Here is a 16,859-nt window from a genome sequence, read left to right on the forward strand (position 1 = left end):
TATACATATATATAATAAAATACTTTTGCAAAAGAGTAGACCAATGTCTTTTTTTTGGCCAGAGACAAATTTAGTGGCATAGCTAAGACCCCAGGTTCTCCTGGGGGATTCTGCAGGTCTCTTTGTATTGGACCCAGACATGGGCATTTATTTTCCCAGTCACATAATTAATACTCATAGGCTGTGTGCTTTCAGAAGGCAGAGACTATATCTTTTACTCTGTGTCCTCAATTCCCAGGAAGATGCCTGTTCAACAAAAAGTAAAAGCACTAAGTGTTTGGGGTTTCTTGTTATTTGTTGTTTTGTAATTTTTGAGACAGGGTCTCACTTTGTCACCCAGGCTGGAATGCAGTGGTGCAAACATGGCTCACTACAGCCTCTACCTCCCAGGCTCAAGAGATCCTCCCACCTCAGCCTCCCATGTACCTGGGACTACAGGTGTGCACCATCACACCCAGCTAATTTTTGTATTTTTTTGTAGAGATGGGGCTCACTATGTTGCCCAGGCTGGTTTCGAACTCCAGAGCTCAAGCAGTCTGCCCACCTCAGTCTCCCAAAGTATTGGGATTACAGGCGTGAGCCACTGCGCCCAGCCTGTGTTTGTTGCCTGAACTACTGGGAGCAGCGTTTCACAGACCACTTTCACACTCATTAGTCCATGTATTACTTATAAGGGTATTGTATGTATTTGGTTTTGAATCTGTGGGATTCATTTTCCATTTACAAAGTTAACAAGGAAAGAAATACCCAGCAATCATAAAAGGACTTTAAAAAAGTGATAAATTAATATTCTGCAAAATGAACATCTAAATCCAGTGTTACTATTTGTATTTGTAATGAATAATCATTTAGATATTATTCTAAGACAATTTTAGAAGGGAAGTTATATGCTTAATGATCTTGCAAATATTAATATAATATTATCCCATGCTTACAAAATGACCACCCTTCTTGATTTGTCCCCTTTATTCTCTGTAATCATTTAGATCAGGAATTGGCAAACAGGTCGGGAAGTGATAACCTCTTGCTTTGGGTGAAAGCCAGACCACTAGTCTATTTTTGCATGGCAGTGAGCTAAGAATATTTTCTTTACATTTTTAAAAGGTTGAAAAATAAAAAGAATATTTTATGGCATATAAAACTTGTATGAAATTCAAATTTCATGTCCATAAATTTTTACTGCAGCCCAGCCATGCCTATCTCTGTCTGTGGCTGCTTTCACACTTTGGTGGCAGAGTTGGGTAGTTGCTGTGAGAAGCTGCATGGCCTGCTGAGCTAAGATAGCTTACTGTATGTTCCTTTATACAAAATGTTTGCCCGTCCCTGATTTAGACTCATGGTAGTCTCTGTGCTCTCAAAATATTGAAAATGTTAAGTATTCTGTTAAGCTCTATGATGTTGGTTTCAAATTGCGATAAGAGATCAGAGTTAATTTTGCCTGTATGTTAATGAGAATAATTTTAAGAGTTTCGGTGGTTGTTTTTTAGGGCCAGTGACACAATAGTCCTTTCCCAAAAGGAGCACCTGCCAGTCACTCAGATTGTGATGATGGACGCAGGCCAACCGCATTCCGAAGCAGCTTATACACTGGGGCCGCTGCTCTGCCACGGAGACAGTAAGTAGTGGCAAGAAAAAGCTTTCTTTTCATGATAACATTTTTTTTGGTTATAAAGGGGTAGCCAGATGCCCTTATTCTCACCAGAGAGAAAATAGTGGCAGTAGCAGGACCGGGGTGAATATCAGGAAAGCACACATACCATAAAGGCACAGTCAGTACTGAAGATCTGTGTTTCCTTACTGAAGCATTAGTTTATAGAGACTCAATCATCTTGGTTTTAACTTATTACTTGGTTGGCTGGATTTATTATCAATTTATTGTATTTCTTCTAGAACAATCACGAGATGAAGTATTTTCTGAATGCTAAGGGATATTTATTCATTGCCCTTATACTCTGCAGACCAACTGTAGTGGTAGGAAATTATTGGATCACATGCTCTGTTTTCTGACCTCTGTACATACTGTTTTACATCACATGGCACTGAGTGTGTATTAACCTCTTTCCTGCAGCATTTTCATTCATGGGTGGCTTCCATGGATGGCCACGTCCTCCCTCCCCCACCTCAGTGGCGCTATGAGCTCAGGGTTCTTTCACACCTGTAGGATCTACCTACTGCCTAGCACATGAACCACAACTAAGCTAGGAAAAATCTTCTTTCCTTGAGAAAAATCGTAATAGTGTTTCGTATCTACTAGCATCATACATTGCCATGGAGAAGTCTGAGACTGAATGTATTTTTATTTCCTGCTCTACCTCAATGTGTGGAGGCTACTGCTGAGAGAGGTAGTTCAACAAGGAGCCTGAGCATCTCTGTACGTTCCTGCCAAGTGTGCCAGACGATGTGGCATCTCCATCCCCTAATACCAAGCAGTTTCTGTAGCCAGTCATGTAGGCAGCTAAGTAGTTCATAGAGAACACAGCATCACTATCAATGTGTACTCACTCCCCAGAGAGGAGGGGCACTGGCTTGTCTGCTGCTTGATCAGGGAGTCCCGGACCCTTATCCGGGGGTTCCTCGTCTGAGATGCAGACCTACCCACTGTGTGTGTAGCATCCACCTGGGCCGATGAATCATGTCGTCCTGTGAAATTTGGAGATGAGGGGAACCAGTGCAAATATTCTGATGCTCATGCTGCATACTGTGCTGTGAGCAATAAAATTCTTTAACTCTGACCCAGAAATTTTGTGTTTTCTATCAGCATCCATTAATCTGTGGCAAGCTAGTAGGGTGATATTTCAGACTCTTCACAGCTCTTGACAGATATGTTATCCTTCTGTCAAAAACTTATCTGGAATATGCCTTAGTGTTAATTATTCTGTTAATTTTTTCCAAAATGAAATATGCTTATTTTGACCAAAACATTCTGTTCTCTTTTAAGAAAAAAAGGTTTTTATTATGCTTTGAATACTTTGTTTCATTTCTTGGATTCTCTGCATCTGGGACTGTTGACTTGTTTTCTTTGCCTGCCCCCCCCCGTCCCCATACATTTTTTCTGTTTCTTCCAATGGCTTTTATCTCTTTGTCCTTCTCCTATGCATTCAATGTGATTATCCTAAGCTTTTTCCCAATGTCAGTAATTTGTTATCAGCTGTGTTCTCTATTTCTAGATATTTCCAATTTATCTGTTACCTCTGTGATTTTGTTTGGGTCTTTGATTTTTTTCCTTAAAAATCATCTTTTATTTTTAAATTATCTCATATTTTAGCTCTTATTTTACTGAATTGGTTTTTATATTATTCCCATACTGTGAAACTTGTATGAAATTTTTCTTTCCTTGTGTTCTCTCTTAATTTCCTTCTTCCCTCCCATTCAGATGGCTCCTTCCTTCCTCCCTCCCTCCCTCCTTCTTTCCCTCCCTCCCTCCCTGTTTCCATCCCTTCCTCCCTCCCATTCAGTCTGGCTTTTTCCCTCCCTCCCTCCCTCCCTCCCTACCTCCCTCCCTCCCTCCTTCCTTCCCTTCCTTCCTTCCTTCCTTCCCCACTCCCTCCCTCTCTTTTCTCTTTCTTTTTCTTTCTTTTCTTTCTTCCTTTCCTTTCTTCTTTCTTTCTTTCTCTTCCTTTCTTTCTTTCTTAGTATGTTTACACTGTTTCTGTGCTTTTTTAAACATTGTTTATACTTTTAGTGTAAGTCTACACTACAGGTCCGTCTAGCAGGTCTGTCCACACATTTAATTCATTTATATGTAATAGAGTTGAATTCTTCTCGATATTCATCTCTTCACAATCAGACACATACTTCTTGTCCTTTCTGAACTGTAATAGCAGGACTAGAGTTGGTCATCCTATCAATATTTTTTTCCCATAATGTAAGAGCTCAAGTTGGTGAGGGAGGGATCTGTTGAGTTGTATCTGATTTACTGGCCATTGTTTGTGCTGTTTTATCTTCAAGAATTATTAAATGTCCTGTGCCAGGCATCACACTGCAGCACGGAGGGCATATCCATAGGCTTCAGATGCCTCCCACAGTTCAGTAATAACCCCTGGAAATTTGTAGCTTTTTCCCCTGCGTATTGATACTCTGACATCAAACACTGGCTTGTTGGTACTCTGTACTTCTAAAAAACATTTTCTAGATTATTTTCTCTCTGGAAATTTACCTCAGCCCTTCATTTCTCTCCAACTGTGGCTGTATTTGTGAGACTCTTCAGGATATGTCATTCACCCTCAGTATATATCCTACTTTCAGCAAGACTTCTGAAAGTATGGAGAAGAGCAAGTGTGATATTTGAAATATTCCCTTCTCACTTTGGGAGGCTGAGGTGGGAGGATTGCTTGAGCCTAGGAGTTCAAGACAAGCCTGGACAAAATGGTGAGAGACCCCCTCTCTTACAAAAGAAAACTAAAAATTAGCTGGGCATGGTGGCCTGTAGTCCCAGCAACTAGGAAGGCTTAGGTGAGATGATCTCTTGAGCTCAGGAATGTGAGGTGGCAGTGAGCTGTGATCATGCCACTGCACTCCAGCCTGGGTGACAAAGTGAGACCTCATCTCTAAAATAAATAAACTAATTAATTAATGAAGAAAGAAAGAAAAAGAAAATATTCCCTTCTGTAAAACTTGTAGCTTCCTCTTCCTTTCTCTTTTCCTTTCCTTATCTTCATCTCTGTTATTCTTTAATGTAACATTTATTGATTCTTTTCTCTTCTTTTGGGGCAGCTGGGACTAGGGGATCTGCAGGGATGGGGTCAAGGAAATGACCACTGGGTTAGAAGCTTGGTTCCACACTGGGGAATGAGCAAAGATGTAAATCCAGTGAGGAGAGTAGGAGCTGACCTTCTCACTGAGGAAAGAGTTATACATGTGGGAAGGAGGAAGACTGTAATGAACCTGTAGTGCTGGGTTAAAAACGGAGGTATCCACATGAACTCATGGATTTTAATATACATAATAGAAAACTATAGAATACACATAGAAGAGAGAGTGTGTGTGTGTGAGAGAGATAGATATACAAACACACATATTTCCTAGTTGACTGCTATAGAATACACATAGAAGAGAGAGTGTGTGTGTGTGTGTATGTGTGTGATACAAGTACACATATTTCCTAGCTAACTACTGAGAGGGCTAGAAGCAATGACACCCTAGTAAATATCTAGCCTGCAGATCTGGGCTTCTAAACACCATTTTCTATCATTCTCTGCTAAAAAAGAAACTACAACTCCTTGAAGAAATGGCTGATTCCAGAAATGTGGCAGAGAAAATTTAAGATGAGTCCGGATCATTTTGTTATGACAAAAGGGAAAAAAAAGCTCAAAAAGACATGGGTGTCAGCCTAAAGGAGCTGCCACATTTCAGACAACTTAAGCATCAAAATAAGTTATAGATTATAAGCCATTGAATAGAATAGGAATCCAAGAGTGATGTGAATAAACAAATGGGTAAATACACAAATAAATTAGTGAAAGATCAAGAGAAAAGCTATTTCTTGTTTGTTTTGTTTTTGTTTTTGTTTTGTTTTTGTTTTGAGATGGAGTCTTGCTCTGTCACTCAGGCTGGAGTGCAGTGATACGATCTGGGCTCACTGCAAGCTCTGCCTCCCGGGTTCATGCCATTCTCCTGTCTCAGCCTCCCAAGTAGCTGGGACTACAGGCGCCCACCACCACGCCCAGCTAATTTTTTGTATTTTTAGTAGAGATGGGGTTTCACTGTGTTAGCCAGGATGGTCTCGATCTCCTGACCTCGTGATCCACCCGCCTCGGCCTCCCAAGGTGCTGGGATTACAGGTGTGAGCCACCGTACCTGGCCGAGAAAAGCTATTTCTAACAGAGGCATGTCAACCAATTAATGTGGAAGGAATGACAGAGCTTAGAAAATCACCACTGGCAGCCATCAGAATAAAAATTCAGTCAGGAACCATCAATATATTATAAAACCATTGGGTGAAAAAATTCTAAACTGGGTAAAGTTGTGTTTCTGTAACCTTAAAGTGTCAAAAAGACATGAATTACAAAGAGAAAAATAATAACTTCATGTTGGAGAAACTCGACAAATGCCACTTTACAAGGCAGTTGCAACTAATAGGACAGGTGATGGGGCTGGTGAGCATTGCTGGCTGCTGCCGCGACACACCGAGGAGAACACAGCGGCCCTTCTGCAGTATTTTGGCAAAAATGTACAACATGAATCCGATCATGAGTATGTCAGACAAATCCCAGTTGAGGAACATTCTGCAAATCAACTGAAAAATACCAAAAAGTCAAAAGAACACAAAAGATAAGAAAAGACTGGCACAGTGTTCCAGAATGAAGGACACTAAAGAGGCCTGAGGAATCCGTGTGATGTGCAATCCTGGGTTGGGTTTTGGACAGAAGGGAACAAATCAGCTGCTTCTTGTTCTTGGTGGTTCTTTCCATGAAAGGAATTAAGACAGTTGTGTGTGTGTGTGTGTGTGTGTCTGTGTGTGTGTCTCTGTGTGTGTGTGTGTGCAAGACAGACAGAAAGCAAGAGTCTGTGTTCTGGTTTCTAGAGTCATTTATCCAACTACCTCCTTCAAATCTCCACTTGGATGCCTAATAGAGATCTCAATTTAACATGTCCCAAACTGAGCTGCTGCTCCAACCTGCTGCTTCAGAATTATTTCCCCTCCCAGTTAGACCGAAAACCCCGAAGTCACCTCAGACTCCACCCTTCCTCTCACATCTTATCCAGTTCTTCAGTAAGTTCTGTTGGCCATACCTTTGAGGTGGTTCTGAACTTGACCCTGTCCCCATTGTGTTGCTGCACAATCTCTTAACTGGCCTCACTGCTTTTGCCTGGCTTTTGCTTGGCCTTCTCTGAACACAGAATTCTAATCCTCAACATAATCACCATTTAGCTCTTGATGTCATCAGTGTATGACATGGATGCTCAGAACCCCCAGTGAAGGCTCATATAGATTATTAATGTATTTAGCAATCATAATCCTGTACGTATCAAATGTAACTGTTATTTTTGTTTCATGACTTTTTTCCTTTTGTCATTTTCTCTATTGTAAACAGAGTCATTTTGGAATTCAGCTTCCTTCAACACTGAGACTTCATACCTTCATTTCCCTGCTTTCCACGGAGAACTCACTGCCGACGTGTGTTTCTTTTTTAAGACCACAGTTTCCTCCGGGGTGTTTATGGAGAACCTGGGAATCACAGACTTCATCAGGATTGAGCTGCGGGGTAAGCTGCCTGCTCTGGACAAGTCACAGGGTACCCATTATTTAGCAATAAAAGCTTCAACTCAACAAAATGTTAGTTATTTCATTCTTACTTTGTATTTCCTTATAAAACACTAAACTTCTATGATTTTAGGTGTTTTTTTGTTTTTTGTTTTTTTTTGAAAGAGAGGGGAGAGAGAGGGTTTTGCTGTGTCGCCCAGGCTGGAGCGCAGTGGTACTATCTTGGCTGACTGCAGCCTCAGCCTCCTAGGTTCAAGCAATGCTCCTGCCTCAGTCTCCTGAGTAGCTGGGACTATAGGCGTGCACCACCACGCCCAGCTAATTTTTGTATTTTTGGTAGAGATGTGGTTTTGCCACGTTGACCAGGCTGGTCTTCAACTCCTGGTCTCAAGTGATCTGCCTGCCTCAGGTTCCCAAAGTGCTGGGCGTGAATTGCCACGCCCAGCCAGTAATCGTTTTTAAGAGAAAATAAAACAATGAAGCATGAAGCACGTAATAATCCATTAAAATGTCATGCCTTCCCTAGAGTACAGGACAGCAGAGCCAGAGCTTTAAACCAAACTCGTCACGTTGTTCACTGAATTCCAGAAATATTTGACCAGACATACTGTTTTTCGTGTACCCAAAGCTGAATTTATGACTGTCAGAATTCACATTCAGTGGTTATAGAATTAGATGAGACTTTGAGCCGTTTGTACATAAAATTACTGAAACCTCAAAAACAAATACTATTTGGTATTCTAGCTATGGGTACATAGCTGTGGGTATTCCAGCTATGGGTACATAGCTCTACTATTTAGGACTTACCAAGGTGAATTGTGAACTCTGAGGATAAATATGTTAAAATCTGCTCTGTTTTATTTTTTCCTCCAGGATACAGATTTATTCTGCCCCCAGCCCCTTCCCCAACTCACAGTCACATTTTTCTGCATCGCTGTCATTGTCTCCTTCCATCCTGAGCACGTCTTCATGTTTTCCTGTGTCTGCACAAGACTCAGTTTTCTTCCCTGTGAATTTGCTTGAGCAATATTCATATCTAATATTTCTAGCTCCCACAGAAGTGACCTTTTCCTTTGATGTGGGGAATGGACCTTGTGAGGTCACGGTGCAGTCACCCACTCCCTTTAATGACAATCGGTGGCACCACGTGAGGGCAGAGAGAAATGTTAAAGGAGCGTCTCTTCAAGTCGATCAGCTTCCTCAGAAGATGCAGCCTGCCCCTGCTGATGGGCACGTTCGTTTACAGCTCAACAGCCAGCTCTTCATTGGTGAGTGCTGGTGGTTTATAACTGAATTTAATGTGAGTCCAGAGAAGGTCCAAAAGAAAATAAGAACTATAACATCCTGAGAGCAACAATTGCCGACAACAACTACTACTGCTGTTGGTACTATTTGCTGATAACCTGGTAGGTTCCAGGAGCTCGCTGTGTGCTTCTGATTTGACATTTCTTGTTTTTGTTTTCAGACAGAGTCTCGCTGTGTCGCCCAGGCTGGAGTGCAGTGACGCGATCTCAGCTCACTGAAACCTCCGCCTCCCGGGTGCAAGCGATTCTCCTGCCTCAGCCTCCTGAGTAGCTGGGACTACAGGCTCAGATGCCACCATGCCTGGCTAATTTTTGTATTTTTAGTAGAAACACAGTTTCACCATGTTGGCCCAGCTGGTCACGATCTCTTGACCTCGTGATCTACCCGCTCCGCCTCCCAAAGTGCTGGGATTACAGGTGTGAGCCACCGGGCCCTGCAGTGTCTCAATGTTTAGGTATCAGTGTTTAGGTATTGTCATCTGTTTACAGATGAGATAGCCAAGCCTCAAAGAGGTGGAGTAACCAGCTAATGAGAGGGATCCCAGGATAGCCGACCCCCAAACTTGAACCATTCATATTATAGAGGATTGGTATATGTGACAGCTATGTTTTATCAACACTATTAGTGTAATCATTAGACATTTTTATCTATTTCTTCAGTTTCACTTCTCAGTGTAGTTACAGAGCTTGTAATTGGGACAGAAGTCCTCCAGGGTCCACTCAAAACCAGATCGCAGGATACCCGCTGAGCGGAAGCAGCAGCAGCACCACGCAGCTCCCTGGGGCCAGGCTTCCAGGAGCCCACTCCTGGTTTTCCTCACTGCTGTCCTCACCTCTGGGGCTCTCTCATCACAGGCTCCTTGTTTATAACCCGGTCACGCTCCTCTGTTCTTGCACTCCATTTATTTAAAGGTGATAGCTCTGGAAGGCTTTCCTTTAGTTTGCTTAATTACTGTTTTATCACTGTTGTTTATTGTTCCCCTTGGGAAAAATATATTTTGCTATATTGCTTTTGAAACTATTCTAACACAGATTAAAGCTCTCACTTGTTCATTTCTTATGCATTTTAAAGCAAATAAGGGATGCAATCTAATTAAAACTGGACTAAATCACAAATTATCATACAACCTAATTTACAGGGGAGGGTAGATACAACTTCCAGGTACTAAATGCTACACAATGAACCCATGTATGGATGTGGATGTGGATGGGGGTGTTATACCATGACTTCCTAAAACCTAGCTTCAAGCGTGGTTAGCTCTTCCATTAAGGTGCAATGAGGCTTTTTCAAAGGACATGAAACCAGTCAAACTAGGAGGAATACACGGAGGGGTCAAACCAAGAACTTGATTTTCTCACTTGTAATCTTGGAGATTAATTAAGGAAAAACCTAGAAACACAATTAGCATACAATTCACCTAGAATCAGCATTCACTGTGGTGATTGAATCACTGGCTTCAGAATCACCCACAAAGCTGATTGACAGTTCAGATTTGGGGCCCCCCACCTTAGGCCCACCGAATCAGAATCTCTGAGAGGAGGCTCAAAACTCTGCATTTTCCAGAAAGTCTAGGTAATTTCTGTGCTCCTAACATTGAGAATTGTTGCCTTCATAACGGTGTTTGTCACTACACAAGTGTTGTAAACCTCTCTAAATGGTTTCTTCAGCATTCCAGTTTGACATGACAAAATATGCATGCATGCAGTATTCAATTTGCATTTTCCAGAAACTCTAGGTAATTTCCATGCTCCTAACATTGAGAATTGTTGCCTTCATAATGGTGTGTGTCACTACACAAGTGTTGTAAACCTCTCTAAATGGTTTCTTCAGCATTCCAGTTTGACATGACAAAATATGCATGCATGCAGTATTCAATTACTGTTTAGCACTATATCCTCTTGAGAGGAGGAGATCCTGGGGCATGGTGTCACCCCTTCCAACTTCCCCTCCTTTGCTTCTCCATTTCCCTTCACACTTTATTTTTAGAGTCCATCCAAGTAAGAAATGTATCCATATATGTTTTTATTATTGTGAAAAACTTGAAAGTTCATACCTAACCATTATAATGCACATTCTTATTGATAAAGAAAGTAAAATAATGTTTGATGTGGTTTATATTATGTATTTTGTTCTTTGTAAAGGAACTAAAGTGAAATTCTTTCTTACCTGAAGTAAAAGAAATGTTTTCAGATGGACGATTTGCCAGACTCACCATGTTTGAAAGTTATGTGAATAAATGTTTTATTCAATGTCATTTAAAGCTTCGTGATATCTCATAAGAGTTTTATTTTCAAAATCGCGCATGTTCACAAAATTTTTGGACACATTGTGATTATTGCCACTCTCCATAAGGCCTGAGTTTGACATGGACATAAAATCCTGAATAAAATACCAAGGAACACGTTTCTATTTGCAGTGTTTCCATTGTAGGTGGAACGGCCGCCAGACAGAGAGGCTTTCTAGGATGCATTCGGTCTCTGCAGTTGAACGGGGTGGCCCTGGACCTGGAAGAAAGAGCCACAGTGACGCCAGGAGTGGAGCCTGGGTGTGCAGGACACTGCAGCACCTATGGACACTTGTGTCGCAATGGAGGGAGATGCAGAGAGAAACGCAGAGGGGTCGCCTGTGACTGTGCCTTCTCGGCATATGATGGGCCGTTCTGCTCCAATGGTAAGTGTGACCAAGGAGCAGGTTATAGGGCAAGTACATGAAACTTACATAATATGAAGAACGCTTATGGCATTTGATACTATACAGAAAGGATAAGATTGAATTATTTGAAATGGAATAATTTCTGTACCAAGTTCCTCTATGGAATTTAGAAGGGGTATGACTGTTTTTGAAAACTTAAGGCTATCAGTCCTCTCTGCATTTCTTTCTTAGAAGATCTCTGGGTTACCCCTAGCATCTGTTCAATGCTAATCCTCTCAAAATAATTTGGTTTTCACAACTCTGTCCTTGTACTGTTCTAATTTTGACATCAGTAAAGCATCATTGTTATTTTTGTTTTTAATTTTTAGAGACAACTTCTTGCTATTCAAGCCTCTCTGTTGCCCCGGCTGGACTTGAACTCCTAGGCTTGAGCAATCCTCTTACCCATTGTTCCTTCTGACAATGACTTGAAGTGATTCAAAAGGCCTTTATAGAAATGTCTTTTTTTATAAAACAAGCGTATTAACTAGGAGGGAGAAATCATATTTAACTAAATATTGACATGTCATTGACAGGATCACTCAGACACCTTGCTCTGTGATGTCTGACTCTCCTTAGAGGAGTGTAGTCGGCATCACACAGCTGCTGCTCAGGTACAGTCATATTTTGAAAAAAAGAAAAGGGCTGGGCGTGGTGGCTCACGCCTGTAATCCCAGCCCTTTAGGAGGCCGAGGCAGGCAGATCACGAGGTCAGGAATTCAAGACCAGCCTGGCCAACATGCTAAAACCCCGTCTCTACTAAAAATACAAATATTAGCCGGGCATCCCAGCTACTCGGGAAGCTGAGGCAGGAGAATTGCTTGAACCCAGGAGGCAGAGGTTGCAGTGAGCCGAGATTGCACCACTGCACTCCATCCTGGGCGACAGAGTGAGACTCCATGTTGGAAAAAAAAAGAAAAGAAAAAAGGGACTGATTTTAGTATTAAGTACCTTGCACTGACTTATTTAATATATTTATAATACTTTTATGAAACCTATTAGAATATTCAGTTATAAGAGGTAAAATATAATTGTGTTTTTAAGTGTCTCTGGGCTGTTACACATATTATTTTTAGCAGCAAAACAGGCTTTAATCACTATAAAAATTGTGTGACTTTCAAAAGAATTTTGAGAATTCATTATCTAGAAGTCATTTAAATTTTCAAAAGGTCTTGCATATGTCTTTTGTTAGTCCTGAAGATCTCTGTGCTAACAAATCACATAGCTCTGGTGCAAATCCAGAGCCCTTTTTATATCTGAAAGCCAACATCAGGAGTAATCACTCCTTCATGAGCACAAGTGCTGATTTCTAAAGCATTCCCAATCCACATTTGCTAAGTGAAATTTGAATGTTATTTTATAACCCAAAATTATCTTAAGCATAGACATTGTATTGTAAGTAAATGGAAAATGGTCCTCCAGTGGCTGGGGCATTTGTTATAGTTAGATTACTTAATCTAATAAGAATGATCTGGATTTTCAGTAAATTCTTTATATTTTATGGAAATGGAAAGAGTGTAGTAGTATTCCAAGACAATGATCATCTCCCAACATCTTTTTATTTACAGGTATATTTGGGGTGTGTGTGTATGTATGTATGTATGTGTATACTACAAACATTTTTGGAATTAACTTGATATAAAATTAAAATGTCAACCTTTCATAAAGTGTTTTAAGAGCAGCTGAAAGCCCTTCAACTTTTCTCTCTCAGAATACTGTAGACACCACTTTGGATTAGCCTTTATATCCAAACAGTAAATTTGAGAAACATCTTTGGCATAAAAGAACATTTCTAAATTCTCACCTTGACGGAGGGTTGATCTTCAAATCACCTTTTCTCTAGCTACTGCAGGAGCTCTGTTTCATGCTTCCTACAAAGCAAATCGATTTTTAAAGACGAGGTAAAATTCAAATAAAAAAACATGGTACTCTGGCATTTCCAGGCTGGCCACGTAAGGAGCTGTGTAAACCCTCTCTCATACGAAACAGGCATAACTGGTAAAAATTATTATTTTAAAAAACAACTATTGAAAGTCTCTAGAAAATGTCCTAAGGAAATACATCAAATGAAGAAACATTTATCAATCAGTAATAACAGTGAGAGCTTGAGGCATCTAAGCCAAGCCCCTCTCCCTGCACCTCCCCATCCCTAGCTCAGTGTGACGGAAGCTCCACTCTCTATGGATGTAGCCAAGAAGCCAAAGGTTTCCTCTCCACCCAGGCCCTACTCCAGAGACACTGCACTACCCAAGATTGGGCGCCGACATTTCTTATCATCCCCAGTTTTGTGGGACAGCAGCTCTGTCCACGCAGAAACAGCTGAGGAGTCTGGGGCTTCCTTCCTAAACCAACTCCTCCTTCCAGGACATACAGTCTTCAGGTGTGGCAGCTGGAAAACACTGTGTCCCAATTGCCCTCACTCCAGCTTGCTTGTAAGGAACTGTTTCTACACCAGGAGAGGCAAGGCAAGAAGTTAGCTTTCCCACCCTGCGCCCTACTTGTAAGCAACGGTTTTACTACAAAGGAGCAGCCACTGTCACTCCCTACAGCTTCAGAGCAGTGAGGCAGATTTAACCAAGAGGTAGAGGGAGGCCATGAAAATACACAGCTTGGTAGCCCTCCCCAGGTGAACTGATTTCTATTTGGAACAGACCATGGATAAGTTTAAGCATAGTCGTATGAAGATATTGGTAGTAAGCAATTAAGAGAATGCTGATAACTCGAAGAGAGTAATGAGTTAAACCAGGGAAGTTTAACAGAGAAAAGAAAAAAAGAATCAGCAAACTTGAAGCAAGATCAATAGAGATTATGTATCCTGAAGAATACAGAGAAAAAATAATGAAAAAAAACAGAGCATCATAGAAATATCAGACGTAACTAAGCACACCAACATATATGTAATTGAAAATACCAGGAGAGAGACAAAGGAACAGAAAAGTTATTTGAAAAATAATGGTTGAAAACATCCCCAAATTAATAAAAATCATGAATCTAAGATACAGAAGCTCAGTGAAATACAGATGACACAAAGAAGTTTATATCCAGACACATCTTATTAAAAACTTTGAAAGCCAAAGTCAAGAAGGAAATTTTAAAAGCAGTAGGAGAAAAATCATATATACAAGGAAATGCCAGGATCAACAGCTAACTTCTAATCTGAAAGAATGTAGGCCACAGGACAGTGAGGTAACATATTCAAAGAGATAAAACCATTGTCATCAAGAAACTTATACCCAGCAAAACCATTTTTCATGTTCAGTAGCACAGGATGACTATAGTTAACAATAATATATTGTATATTTCAAAATAACGAGAGGAGTGGAACTGGAATGTTCCTAACAAAAAGAAATAAATGTTTAAGGTGATGGATATCTCAGTTACCCTGATTTGATCATTACACATTGTTTGCTTGTATCAAAATATTACCTCTACCCCATAAATACGTACAACTATTAGGTATTCATAAAAACTAAAAACTTAAAAAGATAGTAAAATATATTCCTACTTACAACAAGTAGAGAGTTCACTGCTATCAGCCTGCATTAGAGGAAATAACAAAGAGCAGTCCTTCAGGCTGAAGGAACCAGACAATAATATGAATCTACACACAAAAAACAAATAGCACTAATAAAGGTAAGTGTACAGGTAATTATAAAATAAAGTATAATGTCATATTTCTTATCATTTTCAGTGCTTTTAAAAAGCAATGTATAAAACTATAATAGAAAATATACAAATATATAATGTATATATTTTCATTGTCGGGCCTATGGAAATATATTACCAAAAACGGCACAGAGGAGACAGATGGGAGCAAGACTGTCCTGAAATAAGGAATGACACCCAATGGTAACATGAGTCAGAGGAACAAAGAAAGAGAACCAGAAATGGTAAATAAGAGCGTTTATAGACAGTCTGTAAATACTTACTTGCTCTTTTTTTCTTTTCTCAGATTTTTTAAAAAGAGAATAAATTATGTAAAATAATAATGGGTTTGGTATGCATAAAAATAGTTCCAAAAGAGAATAAATAGAGCTATGTAGAAATAACTTTTCTAAATCTCACTTGTATTAAGTTAGTGTAAACCCGAAGCAGATTATTGATAAGATATGTATAATGCAAGCTTAGAGCAATCACTAAAGAAAATAAAACATTGTCGTGAAGTATATTAAAAGGCTTATATACCAAAACCTAGTAGGATTTATCCCACAATTTCAGGAGTGGTTCAACAAACGAAAATCAGTCAATGTATTACACAAGATTAATAGAACGAGGGGAAAAAAAACATGATTATCTTAATTGTTGCTGAAAAAAAATTTAACAAACTCCAGTAACCTTTCATGATTGAAAAAAAACAATCAATAAACTAGGAATAGAAGGGAACTTTCTCAATATGATAAAGGCCATATATCAAAAACCTACAACTAACATCATACTCAGTGGTGAAAGCTTCGTCCCTAAAATAAGAAACACAACAAGTATGCCCAGTTTTACCACCTCTATTTGTTATAGTACTGGAAGTTTCAGCTAAAGTCATTAAGCAAGAAGAAGAAATAAAAGGCATCCAAATTTGAATAGAAGGGCTATCTCTCTCTCTCTCAGATTACATTATCTTATATGTAGAAAACTCTTCAGAAAATAAAAACTGTTAAGAAAAAATAAATAAATTCAGCAAAGTTGTGGAATACAAAATTAACACCAAAAATTTGGTTGTATTTCTCTACACTAGCAATGAAAAATCTGAAAATGAGATTAAGGAAACAATTCATTTGCAATATCATCAAAAAGAGTAAAAAACTTAGAAATAAACTTAACCAAGAAAGTGAAAGACTTGGACACTGAAAACTGTAAAACGTTGTTGAAAGAGATGAAAGAAAGACATAAATAGATAGAAAGACATTCCATATTCATGAATTGGAAGACTTAATATTATTAAAATGACAATACAACCCAAAGCAATATGCAGATTTAATCTAATTCTTATCAAAATCCCCAGAGCACTTTTTGTACAAATGGAAAAGCCCATCCCAATATTTATATAAAATTTGAAAAAGCCCAGAATAGGCAAAACAATTTTACAAAAGAACAAAGTTGGAGAATTCACCCTTCTTGACTTCAAAACTCACTATAAACTGCATTATTCAAAACAGTGTGGCACTGAATGAGGATAAACCTGTAAATCAATGGAATAGAACCGAGAGGCCAGAAATAAACCTTCATACATACAGTCAATTGATGTTTAACATAGTCTTTGTCAAGATCACTCAATTGGAAAATAACAGTCTATTCAACATAAACATAGGAAAAGTGGGTATTCACATGCAAAGATTGAAGTTAGACCCTTACCAAAATTAACTCAAAATGAATCAAAGTTTTAAATCTAAAAGCTAAAACTAAAACAATTTTTAGGAGAAGATATATAGGCAGATCTTCATGATCTTGGATTTGGTAGTGGTTTTTTAAAGATCACACCAAAAGCACAGGCAACAACAACAAAAATAGATTATTTGGACTTTATCAAAATTAACAACTTCTGTGTATCAAAGAGCACTATCAAGAGAGTAAAAAGACAACCCACAGAATGTGATAAAATATTTGCAAATTATATCTGATCTAGAATATGTTAATAACTTCCACAACTTAACAACAAAGAGAAAAA

At 39.4% G+C, this 16,859-nt stretch overlaps 1 protein-coding gene across 1 annotated transcript in view; it reads left to right on the forward strand.

The window, feature by feature from the left end:
* Positions 1-16,859, forward strand: part of LOC100997183 (contactin-associated protein-like 3) — a gene marked incomplete at its 5' end in the record, with an annotated part of 72,775 nt that overhangs the window by 37,722 nt on the left and 18,194 nt on the right. Inside the window, 4 exon segments of the mRNA XM_031654027.1 lie at positions 1,488-1,615; positions 7,035-7,205; positions 8,254-8,472; positions 10,940-11,179. Of these exon segments, the coding sequence (XP_031509887.1) occupies positions 1,488-1,615; positions 7,035-7,205; positions 8,254-8,472; positions 10,940-11,179 (758 nt within the window).

Source organism: Papio anubis, chromosome 13 (genome assembly GCF_008728515.1).
Source record: "Papio anubis isolate 15944 chromosome 13, Panubis1.0, whole genome shotgun sequence".
Classification (NCBI taxonomy): domain Eukaryota; kingdom Metazoa; phylum Chordata; class Mammalia; order Primates; family Cercopithecidae; genus Papio; species Papio anubis.